The 16930-nt window shown below is 40.6% G+C and overlaps 1 protein-coding gene across 2 annotated transcripts in view; it reads left to right on the top strand.

The window, feature by feature from the left end:
• rad54l (RAD54 like) overlaps positions 1-15904 on the top strand; it is a 64191-nt gene extending 48287 nt beyond the window's left edge. The window contains exons 14-18 of one of the 2 annotated variants that reach the window (XR_004929434.1): positions 12479-12602; positions 12684-12762; positions 12841-13040; positions 14864-15027; positions 15604-15720. Coding sequence is in view for 1 of the 2 variants with exons in the window: in XM_036131651.1 (XP_035987544.1) it covers positions 12479-12602; positions 12684-12762; positions 12841-13020; positions 14864-15027; positions 15604-15715 (659 nt within the window). In the remaining variant the exon portion in view is untranslated. Of the gene's footprint in view, positions 1-12478; positions 12603-12683; positions 12763-12840; positions 13041-14863; positions 15028-15603 lie in introns of both variants that reach the window. The other variant, XM_036131651.1, reaches the window with a different exon arrangement.
• The last annotated feature ends 1026 nt before the right edge of the window (positions 15905-16930 follow it).

Genomic DNA, 16930 nt, shown 5'->3' with positions numbered 1-16930 from the left:
AATAATAATATCCTTCAATCAGTTTTGCTCAAAATGTGCATAAACCGACATACTCTTGCCTTCATTACTTTGGACCTTGTGCTGACATTATTGGCATTGCAGTGTTTCCCGCAGGAATTTGCTTAGGCGAGGCGGTGAGTTGGCGGCCGGCGGAGCGGGGGGCGTCTGCATCGACGCCGTCGGTGAAGTCGCTTCTCGCTTCAAAGTATCCATGTATTTTTTCCTGTTTTTTCCCTGCCATTCACTATATGCACGCGAGACAGCAACAACAAAAAAACGCATGTTAAAGTCAAATAAACATGCAAGCATATCAAGTTAGTTTTTTTTGTTTGTTTTTTAAGTTGGCGAGGCGGCCGCCTCGCCAACTTAGTGCTGCGGGAAACACTGCATTGATTACGAAACATTAACAGTATTTCCGCAATACCCTGTCCTATCTGACAATTTTGTCCCCCTTTTAATTTACTTAGTATCACAGAAATGCCCAGCAGATGGCAGTAATGTTGTTTTATTCGCTTTTGTTTAATGTGTCACTTGCTTGTTGTGCTTTGCATTAGACACCTTAGCCCGCTTCAAAAAGAAAGTAAGTATTCACAGGAAGCTGGATCCCTGGTTTAATTTAGAGCTGTGTTCTTTGTAGCACAGAAATTTGAGAAAAAATAGAGCCCCTTTAACAGGGAGGAAAACCAGGCTCGTGTGAACGGTCAGCTGACTCGACCGACTGGGGCTTAGAGAAGACAGAGCAGAGGCACGAAAGCACCCATTGGTCCAGCAATCCTTTCTATGTCATATAGTATCAGAGGATGATCTGCCTCCCCTGGATGATGTCACAGCTAACAAAACACCAGACCAGATGTACCAACTATGATGAGAAAGGCCATGTCGTTTTCAGGACGCCACCTAGACAACCAGCAGTTGAATGATGGCATGCTGCTAAACATGTCAGCACTGGTCAGATCAGGCAGGGGACCAGAGTCCAACATTGTTTTAGTAAACTTAAACACCGAAGCAACACGAACTGTAGTGACCTCCGATTGGTGTAACCACATGTCATTGTGAATAACAATCGGACTGCTTATCCTTAGTTAGCAGTTTCAGGTAGGATTTGATGTTGCCCGTTCTGGCCCCTGGCAGGCATTTGACTATGGGCTATTGACCTCTTACCACACTGAGAAAAATAAATCGTGTGAAACATGAGGTGTTCCCAAATGTGTTTTTAAAGGTGCTTATGTGTAAGAAACAGAGAGATGTCACAGCAAAGAGATTTAAGATAAAATCGAGAGTCTGAAACACCAAACCACAATCCACACCACAGCAACAGAAAACAGGAAGTGACGCAATACACCTTACCGCAATCCAATAATATAAATATTCACTTTTTTACTAAGATTTCCATGAAGAGAAGCATTGAGCCTCATTTAATTTTTGATTCCCTGGTTAGAGTGGTTAGAGAGCTGGCACTTGCATTCCAGAGAGGATGCAAAGTTCTGGGTTTGAATCCACAAACTGTCACTCTGAGCAACATCCTTAGCCCCAGAACGCTTCACGGGCACCACACAGTGGCAGTTCGCTGCTCCCTAAAGGTACGTTTACACCGGACGACAGATTTCCATAACTTCCCTATGTACCGGTGCAATACGGGAGCGATGTGACGCAAAGCAAGGCCACAGACATGTTTTTAACAATACAAAAGGCATGATTTTGGGGATTAAAGCGAAGCCTGAGCAACATGACACCTGCAATGGATGTGAAGCGACAGTGGCTGGAGTTGAAAAATCTGAAATATTGTGTCTTATCGCGTTGCGTCGCAACAACTAATCAGGGACTGGGTGTAGCTGTGGGTTGAAAGACTGCAGCAGAGATGACGCTGTTTTTATTCAACATGGAACGCAAGCTAATTGTGGAGGTCTGCAGTCGGCATAGTTGTATGACTCACCCAATTATTACTACTGAGACCAGTAGTAATAGACAAGTCCAGAAAGCACTAAGCCTGTGGAAGAGTGAGTGAGGAGACTGGAGTGGCAGGTAAAACGTTAAAATGAAAAACTTTTTTAATCAATGTCTTTTTATTGAGTTTTCTTTTCCTGTTGAACATACAGTTGTAAATACAAAGAAATATTTATCCAACATAGACAGACATAAAATAATAAACAGAAAATTAATCCCTACAAAGTAATCCCATTTAGCCCTCCCAGGTCACTACCAAGTAGGTCTACGCACTACGTTCCTATCCCTGACAGAGATGAAACACGTTTTATTAAGATTACTTAACTTTTTTATCCGGAGCATCATTGTAAGTTTTGGAATGAGTCAAGAAAGGGCCCCCATGGTTCTTCAAATTTGCCAGTTGAATGTTGAAGAGAGCATCTAATTCTCTCCAGTTTCAAACATGACATAAGGTCACATAACCACTGCTTGTGAGTTGGAGGAGCTGCACCCTTCCACCTGGTCAAAACTGTGCGCCTCGCCAACAATGAGCAAAACGCCAGTGCCTGTCGTTTAGAGGCCGGTAGAGGTGACCCATCACAATTGAAACCAAACAAAGCCAAGAGAGACCCAGGTGTTACCACCACTTCGGCCAAACCAGACATCGTATGGAAAACATCTGTCCAGAACTGACCAAGAGTGGGCCAGGACCAGTACATATGGACCAGTGTGGCTACGGCAGTTTTGCATTTAACGCAGTATGGAGTGACCTCTGGATAGAAACGGGATAGTTTCTTTTGGAGAGATGGGTTCTGTGTACTATTTTAAACTGGATGAGACAGTGGCGTGCGCACAGAGATGTTGTATTCACCAGTTTAAGTATAGAGTCCCATGTCTCATCTAGTATGGTCATATTCAAATCTTCTTCCCATGACGCTTTAAGTTTAAGTGTGGAGGTCTCTTTCATAGTCAACATTTTATTATAAAGCCATGAAACCAGCCCTTTACGAGTTGGATTCAATAATAGGATGGTTTCCAACAGTGTGCGCTCTGGCAGATAGACTGAGCCTGACAAGTGAGACTGAATAATGTTTCTGGTTTGTAAAAATCTAAAAAAAAAATGGGGTTTAGGTAAACCATATTTATTGCTGAGATCCTCAAAGGATGCCATATTCTTTTCTATGAGACGAGTTTAAAGAATTTCCTAAACTGGCCCCATATTTTCAGCGAGTGTTTCACTACTGTGTTTAAAATGGAGTTAGATAAAGAAAGTGAGAGTGGAGAACAAAGCATGGCCGGGATGGACAAATTATTATGGCTGCATAGCTCCATAGCCACCCAGTCAGGACAGCCATCCTGGTTATGATAGAAATACCAGAACACTAGGCATCTGATATTGCCGGCCCAGTAATGGAACCGAAAATTAGGGAAGGCAAACACCCCCTTGTTGTTCAGGTTTTTGGAGTTGTAATTTATTAAGCCTTGGGCGTTTACCTTGCCAGGTGAAAGAGGAAAAAGTTGAGTCTAGCTCATTAAAAAAAGTATTAGGAAAAAAAATAGTTAACGCCTGAAAAGGGTATAAAAATTTGGGTAGGATATTAATTTTAACTGAGTTGCTACGTCCCACAAGGGACATGGAAAGGGGTGTCCATTTTGTGAGGGATCCCTTCACTTAGTTCAATAGCTGAGTCAAATTTTCATTGAACAGATTTTTATGTTTTTTTGTTACTGTGATACCGAGGTATGTCAATTTTTGTCTTTCAATTATGAACGGCAGATTAGCAAAGTCTGACATTTTAGCTTTATTACCTATGGGGAAAAGCTCACTCTTGGTAAGGTTCAGCTTATATCCGGAAATCTGACCAAATTGAGAGCAAAACGCAATGAGGTTGATGGTTTGGAAATGATAAGTAGAAGGTCATCTGCGTAAAGTGACACTGTGTTCCATGTCGATCCTCCAAATGCCGGATACCTCTTTACTGGTTTTGAGTGCAATGGCAAGGGGCTCTATGGCAAGATCGAAAAGCAGGGGGCTAAGAGGGCATCCCTGACGAGTGCCTCTTTGTAATTTAAATGGTTTTGAGGTCTGAGAGTTAGTATGAACTGTGGCAGATGGTTGCTGGTATAATACTTTAATCCATGAAATTAAGTTTCCTTCAAAGCCAAATCTGCTGAGGACCCAAAATAGATAGTCAAACTCAACCCGGTCGAAGGCTTTTTCAGCGTCCAGAGAGACAACACACTCAGCCGAATCTGTGGCACCAGAATAAACAATATTAAGCAGTCCCCTTACATTAAAATATGAGTGCCGACCTTTAATGAAGCCTCTTTGGTCTTCTGAAATAATTGAAGGTAAAACCGTTTTAAGTCTACGGGCAAGAATCTTGGCAAAAATTTTGACATCAGTATTTAAGAGAGAGATAGGTCTGTATGAGGTGCATTCCACCGGATCTTTACCTTTTTTTGGAATAAGCGTAATACAAGCTTTATAAAATGAGTGAGGAAGGGATCCGTGTTAAAAACAATCAGTAAAGGTGGAGCTGAGCTGCACAGAGAGTAAGTCTGAGAATTGTTTGAAAAATTCTGCGGAGAGACCATCCGATCCTGGAGATTTGCCAGATTGCATTGAGGCTATTGCTAGGGAGACTTCTGCATGAGAAATGGGTTCATCCAGCTTATTCTTAAATTCTGGTGAAATTACAGGAATGTGAAGCTTAGCTAAAAAATCATCAGTCATGTTAGAGTTGGTGTGTGATTGTGAGCTGTAGAGCTCCTCATAAAAGTCCCTGAATGCATCATTAATTTGACTATGGTCTGCGATTATACTGCCATCTTGTTTTCGAATTCTGGAAATAGTTTGCCTTGCCCTAGAACCCTTGAGCATGGTTGCTAATAATTTATCAGATTTGTCGACATGCACATAAAATTTGAATTTGTCATGTAAAAGCAGGCGTTCAGCTGAGTGTGTTGTCAATAGGTCAAGCCTTGTTTTAAGTTCAACACGTCTTTTAAACAGTTCAGGACATTGATTCAAAGAATATTTTATGTCAACCTCTTTGATTTTCTGAGTTAGATTGTTCTGTTCATAGGTGGCTTGTTTTTAATTCTTGCTGAATAGGAAATGATCTGGCCCCTGATGTAGTCCTTAAAGGCATCCCATACCACAAGGCTGGAGGTCTCGTGGGAGGAGTTAGTTGCAAAAAAGAAACGTATCTCATCTTGAATAAACCTTACAAAGTTCTCATCTGACAGAGTTGAATTGAAACGCCATTGTCTGGTTCTTAGGGGAAGACGCGGAAGGGATAGTGACAAAGTAAGTGGGGCGTGGTCTGAAATAATTATGCTTTGGTAATGACAAGAACGTATCTGCTGCAGCCATTTAGCATCTGTAATAAAATAGTCGATTCTTGAATATGTTTTGTGCACATGCGAGAAGTAAGAGTATTCCCTCTTATCTGGGTTTAAAGCACGCCACACATCACATAGCCCATACTCTGATAAAAAAGCTTGTATAACTGATGCAGACTTGCTTATGACGTTGCTTTTAAGAGATGAGCGGTCCAAAACTGGGTCCAGCCAACAGTTGAAATCACCCCCTAGAACCAGTGAGTATTTATTGAGGTCAGGTAATGAAGAAAATAGTTGTTTAGAAAAGTTCTCATCTATGTTAGGAGCATACACATTAACCAGGGCAACCAGAGTGTCGTACAGCTTCCCACTCACTATTATGAACCTGCCATGTTTATCAGCCACCACATTATCCGCCTCAAATGGAGTATTCTGGCCGATCAGTATAGAGACCCCTCGTGCCTTAATCTGAAAATGGGAATGAAAACATTGTCCCCTCCAGCATGTCAGAAGACGACCCCCGTCCAAGCTCCTGATGTGAGTTTCCTGCAGAAACGCCGCATCTATATTAAATCGTTTGATATGGGAAAATACCTTTCTTCTCTTCACTGGGTGGTTTAAACCTTTAACATTCCAACTTAGAAAGTTCAAAAGCATACTCATAATTTCAAAGTTCGTGTGTTTTTTTTTTTTGGATAGGTACGATAGTAGTATGGCAGGCAGAGATTGGAACAAAAGAAGTACAGAACAATTACAGTATTCTGTGAGACCCCTGGCTGTGACCTTGGCCTCCCCCCTAACCCCCCCCCCCCCCCCCCCCCCCCCAAACATAAACAGCTGCCAAACAACAAAAAAGACAAAAAACAAAAACAGAAAAAAACACACAAATCAACGTGGCAGCAAGCTCTTCAAAACTAACATTGTCAAAGACCGAATCTTCCAGTAACTAACAACCTCAAAATAAGAAAAAGACGAACTATCTATAGCAAACTAACCACTACTCCTGGTGGGCATGAAATAGCTATTAATCCCCCACATTAATATAAATCTTGGAGACAAAATTTACTGGCCTCCATGGACACCACGGAAAAATAGTGATGTAACAGAATTTAAAGCATAATAAATAACATGGAAATAAACCCCAGACGACACTATTGAGACAGGGCATACAGGTATTAAAGAGCTGCTCTTCCATTCATAAAGACCAATATCAGCCAAAAAGAGGCCAAAATAAGTTAATTGGCAAGCAAAATATGTTAGCAGGCTGTACTGTATAAATATTTACAGTACCTTTAAACTCGGTCAGTCTGATCATAAGGCATTGTTATTGTTTCACCGTGTCCCGTCTACGGTGAAGCACCCTCGGTAGACCCAGTTCTTTTTACCCAGTCAGGCGACCCCCACTTAGTTATTATCTTGAGTGTAGGACGCATAAAACAGACAAGTATGCTTTTAGTCATATTTTATCTACGTAAAGACAGAGAAATAGTTACAGTGACACCAGCGCTGATGGGCTCCTGATCGGCAGGAAGCCTTGATTACTCATCACACAAACATTATATAGGGCTCTCGGGACACACCCATGCGAGGGCTGTACACATCCAAACTGTGACATCAGCAGGGAAACTGTGTCACCTCCGGGGTGGTATCTGATAGATATGTGCCAATCTTTTGGGTCAGTGCCATCTAAGTGTGCCATGCAGTTCTGGGATAAACGGCTCGTCCCACTTGACCTCGTTGATATCCTAACAGCATGGCCAATTAAAAGTTATCAAAACGGTGAGTTTTTGAGCCTGGTGAAGGGGGTTTAGCAGGGGTCAAAGTTTACCTACTCGCCATGAAACACAAATATATTTCATACACAAAAACTCACAGAGCCACAAAACTTTCAGTAGTTGATCACCATCAGGTCTCCTACAATATCCAATTGTCAAATGATGACATTACTTAGGCCACGCCCCCTGACAACAGGAAGTGTCATGTTTTGTTGTAAACGGTCGCTATGTTACCCCTTGAGCTAATCAACATGAAACTGTGTCCAGAGACAGAAGACATGTTGGTGTGTTGTGGATTCCAGGCCCTACTGGATTCGATGGAGCAGGGCGGCGTGGTGGCGTGGGGAAGTCATCTCAAACCATATATTTAATCTTTTGAAATTGACAGCAGTGATATTTGCTCAAACTTGTCCACCAGGTGACAGCAAGAGACCACAAATAAACCACAAAGCAAGTTCACTTGGTAAATAAGTAATACTAAGTCTTTGGTTTCTAAATATATTTAACCCTTTAAAGCCTGACCCATCAAAAAATAGTCAGACAATTCTATTTTTTTAGAATGTTGATGTTTATTAAGCCTGAAAACAAAATCCAATTTTTTTTTTGCCATATCCTTATTTTTATGATATTTTTGTGTCACATTTGATACGGTAGGCTTCTGTTAGAACTTTTGGCTCACAACAATATGACTTATATATAAAAAAACAAATCTTGCCCATAACATCTAGAAACTAAAGAACACTTCAGGCAGTTTTTCCTTTAGTTCTTTTTAACCTACAACTTTTTACAGCCATTTATTTTGCATCGTGGTAGACACCAAAATTGTGTCTGTCATTGTTTAGGCAAAGATGTACTTTACACTTTTTTACAGTAGACATGTAAAAAGCGATTGCCTGTGCAGTGCTTGCATCTCTCTCTGGTTTCACATGTTGGAAAATACATGGTGGTGTTATAGTCAATACCTCCCATGAACTTGTTAAATGTTTCACCAATGGCTGGTCTGGGAGCCATTATATGAGTTTTGGATTTGCGATCCCAACGTTTCACATTTACAACAGGTTCAATACCAATAAATATGTACAAGCCCCATATGAATGTCAATGCCTAGAACCTGCTCTATCTCCCTTGCAGTTTTGTTTATGGGCTTGCCCTCCTTTTGAACACTGTAAATGTCTGTTTGATCTGCAATCCCCAGGAGCATTTTATCAGTGACAAACTGCTTGAAATACATGTATGGTGTCATGTCACACCTGTTCTCTCTGCCTTCCTCAACACTTACAATGAGATCGAAAGATTGGGGCTTGTTTTAATATTATCCTTCTTCTGTATTCTTCCCTTTTCACATTGATCTTCACTGAATCATTTCTGACTGTGTCCAGAGTTGCTGTTTGGACCTCAACTTCCATGCCTATCTGGGCTACACTTTGATCCTGACAGTCTTCCTTATCACTGCTCAATGATGATGAGGACTGGAAGTCCAGTCCTCATCATCATCCTCATCATCTTCTGCTAGCTGCTTTATGTCACTTTAATTGCCATCCAATATCATGTTGATGACATTTTCCCAGTACCTTCTTTTTCTCGCTTCTTCCTCAATTCTTTTTGACATCTAAAATTACGTAAACTGCTGCTCAAAACCCAAAGAGTATGTTTTTTTTTTCACAATTGTTATGGTGAAAGAATCCAAAATGTATTATGAAATGGCATTTAATAATAACTATTGATTAAAAAATTGTATGTGGCTGAATTGAGGCAGGCAGGACATACATTACTTTACAAAAATGTTGCATGATTGTTTAGTGATGAAGTAACTTATATACCTGCAGTATCAAATATGATACACACATTTTAACATGGTTTAACTGTGATATAAATAATATTTTTCTGGGTAATTGGGCAATGTCTCAAAACATAAAGCATTAATCTAAAAAACTGAATAAGAATGTTTTGGTTATTGTTACCTTAACCCCCCTAAAACTGGAAAAAAAACGTTCCTGCAAATCGCATGCGACCCAGCTCACATGAACAGACATTTTGAAAAGGGGAAAAAAAGCTGTTCCACTGCCTGCAGTGCAATGATAATCCAGTAGGGTGCAGAATACATGTATCAAATTATATTCAATAGGTTGTTGAGGTAAATATTGCTCACGTTCAAAGAAAAGAGTCCCTAGAAATCTATTTAGCAAATATGATACAAATGGTGATAAAGGGTTAAGTTGAACAGATATACAAATCATGCTTGAAAACTGACAAACTTATTTTTGTTCAATGCATTTAAATTTTTATTTATATAGTGCCAAATGATGAAACATGTCATCTCAAGGCACTTTACAATGTCAAAATCAATCAGATTATACAGATTGGTCAAAAGAATTTCTATATAAGGGCACCAGTTGATTGCATCAAAGTCTTGACAAGCAGCATTCACTCCTGAAAAAGCGTAGAGCCACAGGGAGAGTCGTCTGCATTGTCCATGGCTTTGCAGCAATCCCTTATACTGAGCAAGCATGCAACAACAGCGGGAAAAAAAAACTTCCCATTAACGGGAAGGAAAAACCTCTAGTAGAACCGGGCTCAGTATGAACCTCATTTGACTCGACAGACTGGGGGTTACAGAAGACAGAGCAGAGACACAAGACAGACAAAAAAGCACAGAAGTTCTACATTAGATGGTAGTAGCGGGTGATCTGTCTTCCCTGGATGATGCCACAGCTAACAGAACGCAAGACCAGGTGTACCTGCTATAAAGAAAAAGAGAACAACAAAGGTAAAAGCTTAAATGACAACAAGCAATGCAAAATTGAAGAACAATAGACCCTGATGTCCTCCAGTAGCCTAAGCCTATAGCAGCATAACTATTGAGGTAGCTCAGGGTAACATGAGCCACTCTAACTATAAGCTTTGTCAAAAAGGAAAGTCCCAAGAGCCAGCTTCTAGTGGATGAGTTCAAGTATCTTGGGGTCTTGTTCACAAATGAGGGGAAGATGGAGCAGGAGATCGACAGGTGGATTGGTGCGCCGTCTGCTGTGAAGCGGGCGCTGTACCGGTCCGTTGTGGTGAAGAGAGAGCTGAGCCAAAAGGCGAAGCTCTCGATTTACTGGTCGATCTACGTTCGTACCCTGATCTATGGTCATGAGCTTTGGGTCGTGACCGAAAGAACGAGATCCCGTATACAAGCGGCCGAAATGAGTTTTCTCCATAGTGTGTCTGAGCTCTCCCTTAGAGATAAGGTGAGGAGCTCAGTCATCCGGGGAGGACTAAGTAGAGCCGCTGCTCCTTCACATCGAAAGGAGCCAGTTGAGGTGGCTCGGGCACCTGGTCAGGATGACTCCTGGACGCCTCCCTGGTGAGGTGTTCTGGGCATGTCCCACCGGGAGGAGGCCCAGGGGAAGACCTGGGACACGCTGGAGAGACTATGTTTCTCGGCTGGCTTGGGAACGCCTTGGGATTCCCCAGGAGGAGGTGTCCCAAGTGGCTGGGGAGAGGGACGTCTGGGTCTCCCTACTAAAGCTGCTACCCCCGCGACCTGACCCAGGATAAGCGGAAGACGATGGATAGATAGATGGATGGAAAAAGGAAAGTTTTAAGATTAGTCTTAAAAGTAGACAGGGTGTCTGCCTCACGGACCAAAACTGGGAGTTGGTTCCACAGGAGAGGAGCCTGATGGCTAAAGGATCTAACTCCCATTCTAGTTTTAGAGACTTTAGGATACACCAGAAGACCTGCAGTCTGAGAGTGAAGTGCTCTGTTAGGAATTACTAAAGTTGGTATACAAAATACACATGTGGAATATTGCTAAAGTGTTCCTTTATCAATAGTCCAATTGCTAAGGTGTTACTTTTACATTATTACGGTAGACAAATGCATTATCATTATTCAACGGCTGTACCTCCTCGCTGCATCAAACGGTCTGCACCAGATTTTTTGTGAGTCGTGGGGGAGTGCTGCCCAACACGTTCGTGTGTATCGGCCGGTGGACAGGCGGGGGAAAATGCGTGACAGCTTCTGTGGTGGCTGCCGACCGGTGGTGCATGAACCCCGCGGTGGCCAATAGGTCGGAGCAGCGCTCGAGGGCCAATAGACTTTAATTCTGATTGTTCTTCCCACTGAGCTATAATATACACTGGAGTGCTAATCGCCCGCTGTTAGAACGAGTCGCTTTGAAGCCACCGGCCGCCATATTGGTACTCCCTATCTTCTCCCAGTAACTAGGGAATATGTGCGCTACAGCATCGAATAACGAGGATGTTCTCATGTTCAGGGTGAGCTTAAAACTTTTAAAATATTAAATGCCATATACTTTTATGTTATGTTCTAAAACTATCACGTAATGAGAGTCATGTGCTGAAATATTTTGCATTTTATTTATTTAAATATATATATAACATTTATAAATATATAAATAACAATATACAAAAACATGTATTTACATATATGTATACATATACATATACACATACTTATATATACATGTATATATATTTAATATGAATAACGTAAAATATTTCAGCACCTAATTTCCTAGTAGTTGATAGTGTGAGTACATCCACTGACTGTAGAATTACCTGTGAAACGTTTTCACACAGCCAGAAAACTGCTTGTTGTTGCAACCAAATCCTATGGGATTCTGTGAGAGTAGGGAGTAGCAAGATGGCGGCCAGTGACTTCAGTTTTTCGGCAAAATCAGCACTCCAGTGTATTATATAGCTCAGTGGTTCTTCCAGTGTCTGGCGCACCTGGTCTAGCTTAGAGCTAAGCATGTTGGCAGAAGACTTGAATTCAGATTTCAGATCTTCCCCGTGCTGCTGAAGCAATGCGGTGATAGCCTCCAACGTTAAGCTAGCGTCCTCTTTCTTGCTTCCTTTCGCGCTTTTGCTGGCCATTACTAGTGGATAAGTAAGCAAAAGCACTAGACAAGATGTTTTTGTATTGTTGGGTAGCGTAGAGTTGGCTTTCCGTGAGTTGGATTTAGTTAAAAGGCTGGATTTTTCTGGAGCAGTCCGTTGCTACATTTAGCCTGCCCTCATGGCAAACCGGAAGTCAAAATGAAAAACTTTTAAGCATTACTAGATAGCACCATTGTATTGCTGTATTTGTAGCCTGTGGCCCGGTGTGCAATTTTTGTCACCTGCCATGCGAATTTCCGGTGATATGTCAGGCAAGCGACAGCAGCACGCAAAAGTGAAGATGGGATAAATGCAGAGGATGAATTTCATTGGAATGTACACTACCAGTTCAAATGTTTGGATTCACCTTTGTCATTTACTGACAATTTCTTATTATTATGACTTTGACATTGCAGATGCATATTGAAAGACATCAAAAGTATATAGAATTATGTATCAAACCAAAAATTGTGAAATAACTCTTGTATCTTGTATATTTTAGCTTTTTCTAAAAGCTAATAATAATTGTTGTGTCTGCTTTTCAAGGTAAAATGCTGGTACTTGACTACATTCTGGCTGTGACAAAATCTACAACTAGTGACAAGGTGGTGCTGGTCTCCAACTATACCCAAACACTGGACCTCTTTGAAAAGTTGTGCAGATTTAGAAGGTGGTTGGAAGGAACAAATCTTTGACGACTGGATCTGATGACGTTATTTCAGTAATCAATGCTGCTTTGTTGCTGTTTCAGATATCTTTATGTTAGACTGGATGGCACAATGTCTATCAAGAAAAGAGCTAAGATCGTGGAAACATTCAACAATCCACAAGTGAGTTTGAAAGACAGTTTTAGACAATAGTTAAAGCTGTGAATGAAACCTAAATAGTATGTTATTTGTGTTTGACAGAACCCTGAATTTATTTTCATGCTGAGCAGCAAGGCGGGGGGATGTGGCCTTAATCTGATTGGTGCCAATCGCCTGGTTATGTTTGATCCTGACTGGAACCCAGCCAATGATGAGCAGGCAATGGCTCGTGTGTGGAGAGATGGCCAGAAGAAGACCTGCTACATCTACAGACTTATCTCTGTCAGAAATGCAATATATAAGTTATTATTATTATTATTATTATTATTATTATTATTATTATTATTATTACTAACAACAATAATAATAATATAATAATAATAATAATAATAATAATGTATGTTCTCCACTGTGTATGTGTGGGTTATCTCCGGGTACTCCAGCTTCCTCTCACAATCCAAAAAAAAAAAAAAACATGACTGTTAGGTTAATTGGCCTCTCTAAATACTCTTATGTGTGAGCTAGTGTGTGCGTGAATGGTTGTTTGTCCTGTCTGTCTCTGTGTTGCCCTGCAACAGACTAGCGACCTGTCCAGGGGCCCGTTCTTCGTACGTTGCTTAAAACATCCAAGAACAAATGACACATCCAAGATGATTTCATCCGGCTAATCATGATCCGGCTAATTGGGTTCTTCGAACACACCTGTTGTTTATGATTAGTATTGCTGGATTGAGTTATCTGAGATAACTGCTCGTTCATGCGTTTGTTTAAAAGGGGAAATGTATCGATAGTAGAAACAATGATCAGCAACGCTGCTATTGGCTGTTCAGCATGGCAAAAGAACGCCCACAGTTTTCCTCTCAAGCATAACAAGAGCTTTTAATGGAAGGTTATACCGAATTTCAGTCATTAATTAAAACGACAGGGAACACCTCAAAGTCTGCTAAAGCCAGGAGAGAGAGCTGGCAAAAAGTAGCAGACAAATTACATGCATACGTGCTGTCCATGTTAGATGTTTCTATCACTTTCTACAATATGTATTTTTGCTTTTTAATAATTTCATATTTACTTTGTTGTTTTATGTCAGAGCCTCCATGGGACCCACTAGAATATGGGGAAAAAAGTGAAGTACAAGAATATTTCACAAATGATAGCCTTTAATTATTATACTATATTTTAAAAAGCAACTTCTTCCTCTTTTTTTAAAAGCCACTGTTAAATGATGTGTCTGTCTGTTTATAACAGCCACCAAGAAATTGGCTGAAAAAAAAAAACCTGGTTCCTTTTACTTTTGTTGCATGAGACATGTTTCACCCTTTCTTTTTCTTTCACAAAATGACACAGGGTGCCATCCGTTCCCTATATAAACGGCTTCTTCAACTAAGAAATTTGTATTTTGACCTGAAAAAAAAACACAAATTAAGAGGAGAAATTGAACTCCACAACTTGAAAAAGAGAAAAATTGCACTAGAGATCGAGTTGATTCAAAAGGACGTTCAGAGTAAGTTCTAATACACCATTTGACAGTAGTATTGCTGACTTTATATAACTATCTCTTATTGCAGACAAAAGATGATTTGCTGTCTTTTCTTTAGAAAGAATTGTTTAAATAAACTGACAGGAACTAAGCATTATTTGTTTCGTCTTTTATTAAATATTAAAAAATGGTGTTCCACAATTCTGTCCAATCCTCTGCTACTAGGTGGTCCAAGTGCACTCGCGAGCAGGCTTAAGTTTGCACACATGTTGCTATGACAACAAGTCCAGGATGAGTTTCGAAGAACCAAACGATCCAAGTTCATGCCAAATCGTCAACAATCAAATCCAGCTGAGTTAGGGACGTACGAAGAACGGGCCCAAGGATGTACCAGTGCCCCTCGCCACCCCAACAGGGATAAGCGTGTAGGAAAATGGATGGATGAATGGATAATAATAATAATAGTAGTAGTAGTAGAAGTGGCAATAGTAACAGTAGTAAACAACTCTCACTCTTTGGATTTTCACTTAATTGCTCTCTTTTCCACTTGTAATCCAATTCTTCATAGCAACAAGCCAATGTGCTGGCATAGATGTGGTAGAACGCAGGTGTTCTGCAGATGTTTTGATATGTGTTTGTTTTTGACAGACCGGAACCATTGAAGAGAAGATCCTGCAGAGACAGGCCCATAAAAAAGCCCTGAGCAGCTGTGTGGTGGACGAGGAGCAGGACGTAGAGCGTCATTTTTCTCTGGGCCAACTTAAAGAACTTTTCACACTTAGTGAAGAAACAGCCAGTGACACACATAACAAGTAAGAAGGAGATGGTGTTGGGTAGTTTAAGACCACTAGGCCATCTGCAAATGCTACCAAATTATCAGTTAGGAACAGAGAAAATTAAATGTGTACTTTGATCAACTGGCAAAGCATGTGTTTCAGTTAAAAGGTTTTTGTTCTGTCTGATATGAGGTATAGCTATTGCTGTTACTTTTACATTCCAGCACCAAGACAAGCATACAATGATCCCGATTGGACATGTTTTTTTAGATAATGCAGATCATAAAGCAGATGTTACAGAAATCTGTCTCTAGATGCCATCATTCTTGTTTCACATAGGTTAAGGTGGTCACACTGTGTCTTCACCAGTTATAAGTGCGGCACAGAATGTGTGTGTTCTCTGTCTACAAGGCATCCTGTGACACACCAGTAACCACATCATATCCCAGTTTTCGGTTGAACATCATGTCGACAAGAACTGAAATATACATTCTATGATGCTCTGAACACCTGCTTTTTACTTTGCTGTATTAGAAAAATCTCTTCCTGCCCTACTGTCAGAATTTTTATCTGCCCCTTCTAACGGATCTGCTTCCGGTGTGGTGGTGTTAGGTTTCAGTGCCGTCGCTGTGTAAATGGCAGAGAGGTCTGGCCGCCTCCAGAAGGTGCTGACTGTACCAGTGACCTTTCCCAGTGGAACCACTGCTTTGACAGAAGGGACTGAGGGACCAAGTGTTGAAGGCCTCCTGGGAAAATGCGGTCTCTTTTGTCTTTCATCAGCGCTCTCATGAGGATCAGAAGGGTGTTGTGTACAGTAAATAAGGAATCAAACCAGCTGCTTTAAATGAATTTCAGATACTATGTCCAATTTTGACTTTTTTCCTTGTTTAATAAAAAGTGAAGAAAAAAATGACATTTTCTAGTCACTTAATAATTGTAATGGTATTAGATTTATTATCTAAACAATCATTTTAGAACTGAAATATTTTTGGTCAAGATTATCTATGATACTACTGTACCTGGGCTGTCTTTATTGCTGGGTTAAAAAAGACTGTCCCCCCATGCATTCACTATAGACCAACAAACTACATTATCTTAATTTTTACCAAAACCACTCTTAATAAAAACAGATTTTATCCTGCACTGATATGCATTGCAACACAGGCTATAGGATCACAAATGTGACCACTTAGCAGCCACATCCACAGTGTAAGAAATGCTACATGGTGCAAAAATGGTATATGGAAATTCAATGATCTCCACAAAGGGGACCGGAAGATATGTATCTATGTTGAAGAGTTTACACTCCTGTGAAGCAATTAAATGGAATGCTTGTGAACCGTGGATCCAGAGTGATATAAGGTCCAGATTTGACTTCTTCTAAACACTAACTCTAATATGAAAAAGGAAGTCCACACCTGGTGGTGCTTTGATCGGGCGCTTTCAGTTTTAATCGGAAAAGTTTGTTCACACAAACAAAAACTCTGACTTTAGTTACCCTTAGCCCTCAAGACATTTTAAGTTAAACTAGAATCGTTCAACTTCTGAAGAAGTTGAAGAAGGCGCCCCGCCTGGTGGTGCGCGTGACCGTCAAAGGCAAAGCCTTGTTCCTTGTCGTAGGCTTCTCATCGCTTGGGGATTTTCAATCAAACCTTCTGAGTTGAAAATGATTTGTCTTCATCAAAACCAGCCGACAGGAGAAGGTCCGCATCGAAGCAGCATGGCAAAACTTGGTGATATTAAAACACGTTAAATACTTCAATGTAGCTTGAAAAATGAAATATGTGAATAAAAATGTTAAAGGCATGAATAAATTGAACTGTATTGATTTAAATATGAAAAAAGTTTTTTAAAGCCAAAGGGAAATTAAATATTGGGTGGAACATGTAATACTCTGAAATTGCCACACCGGGTTACAATCCTGTGACCTCTTGCCTTG

The sequence above is a fragment of the Fundulus heteroclitus genome, unplaced genomic scaffold (assembly GCF_011125445.2).
Source record: "Fundulus heteroclitus isolate FHET01 unplaced genomic scaffold, MU-UCD_Fhet_4.1 scaffold_45, whole genome shotgun sequence".
Classification (NCBI taxonomy): Eukaryota; Metazoa; Chordata; class Actinopteri; order Cyprinodontiformes; family Fundulidae; genus Fundulus; species Fundulus heteroclitus.
Note: the sequence above shows the minus strand (reverse complement) of the source record. Positions and strands in the feature narration are given on the sequence as shown.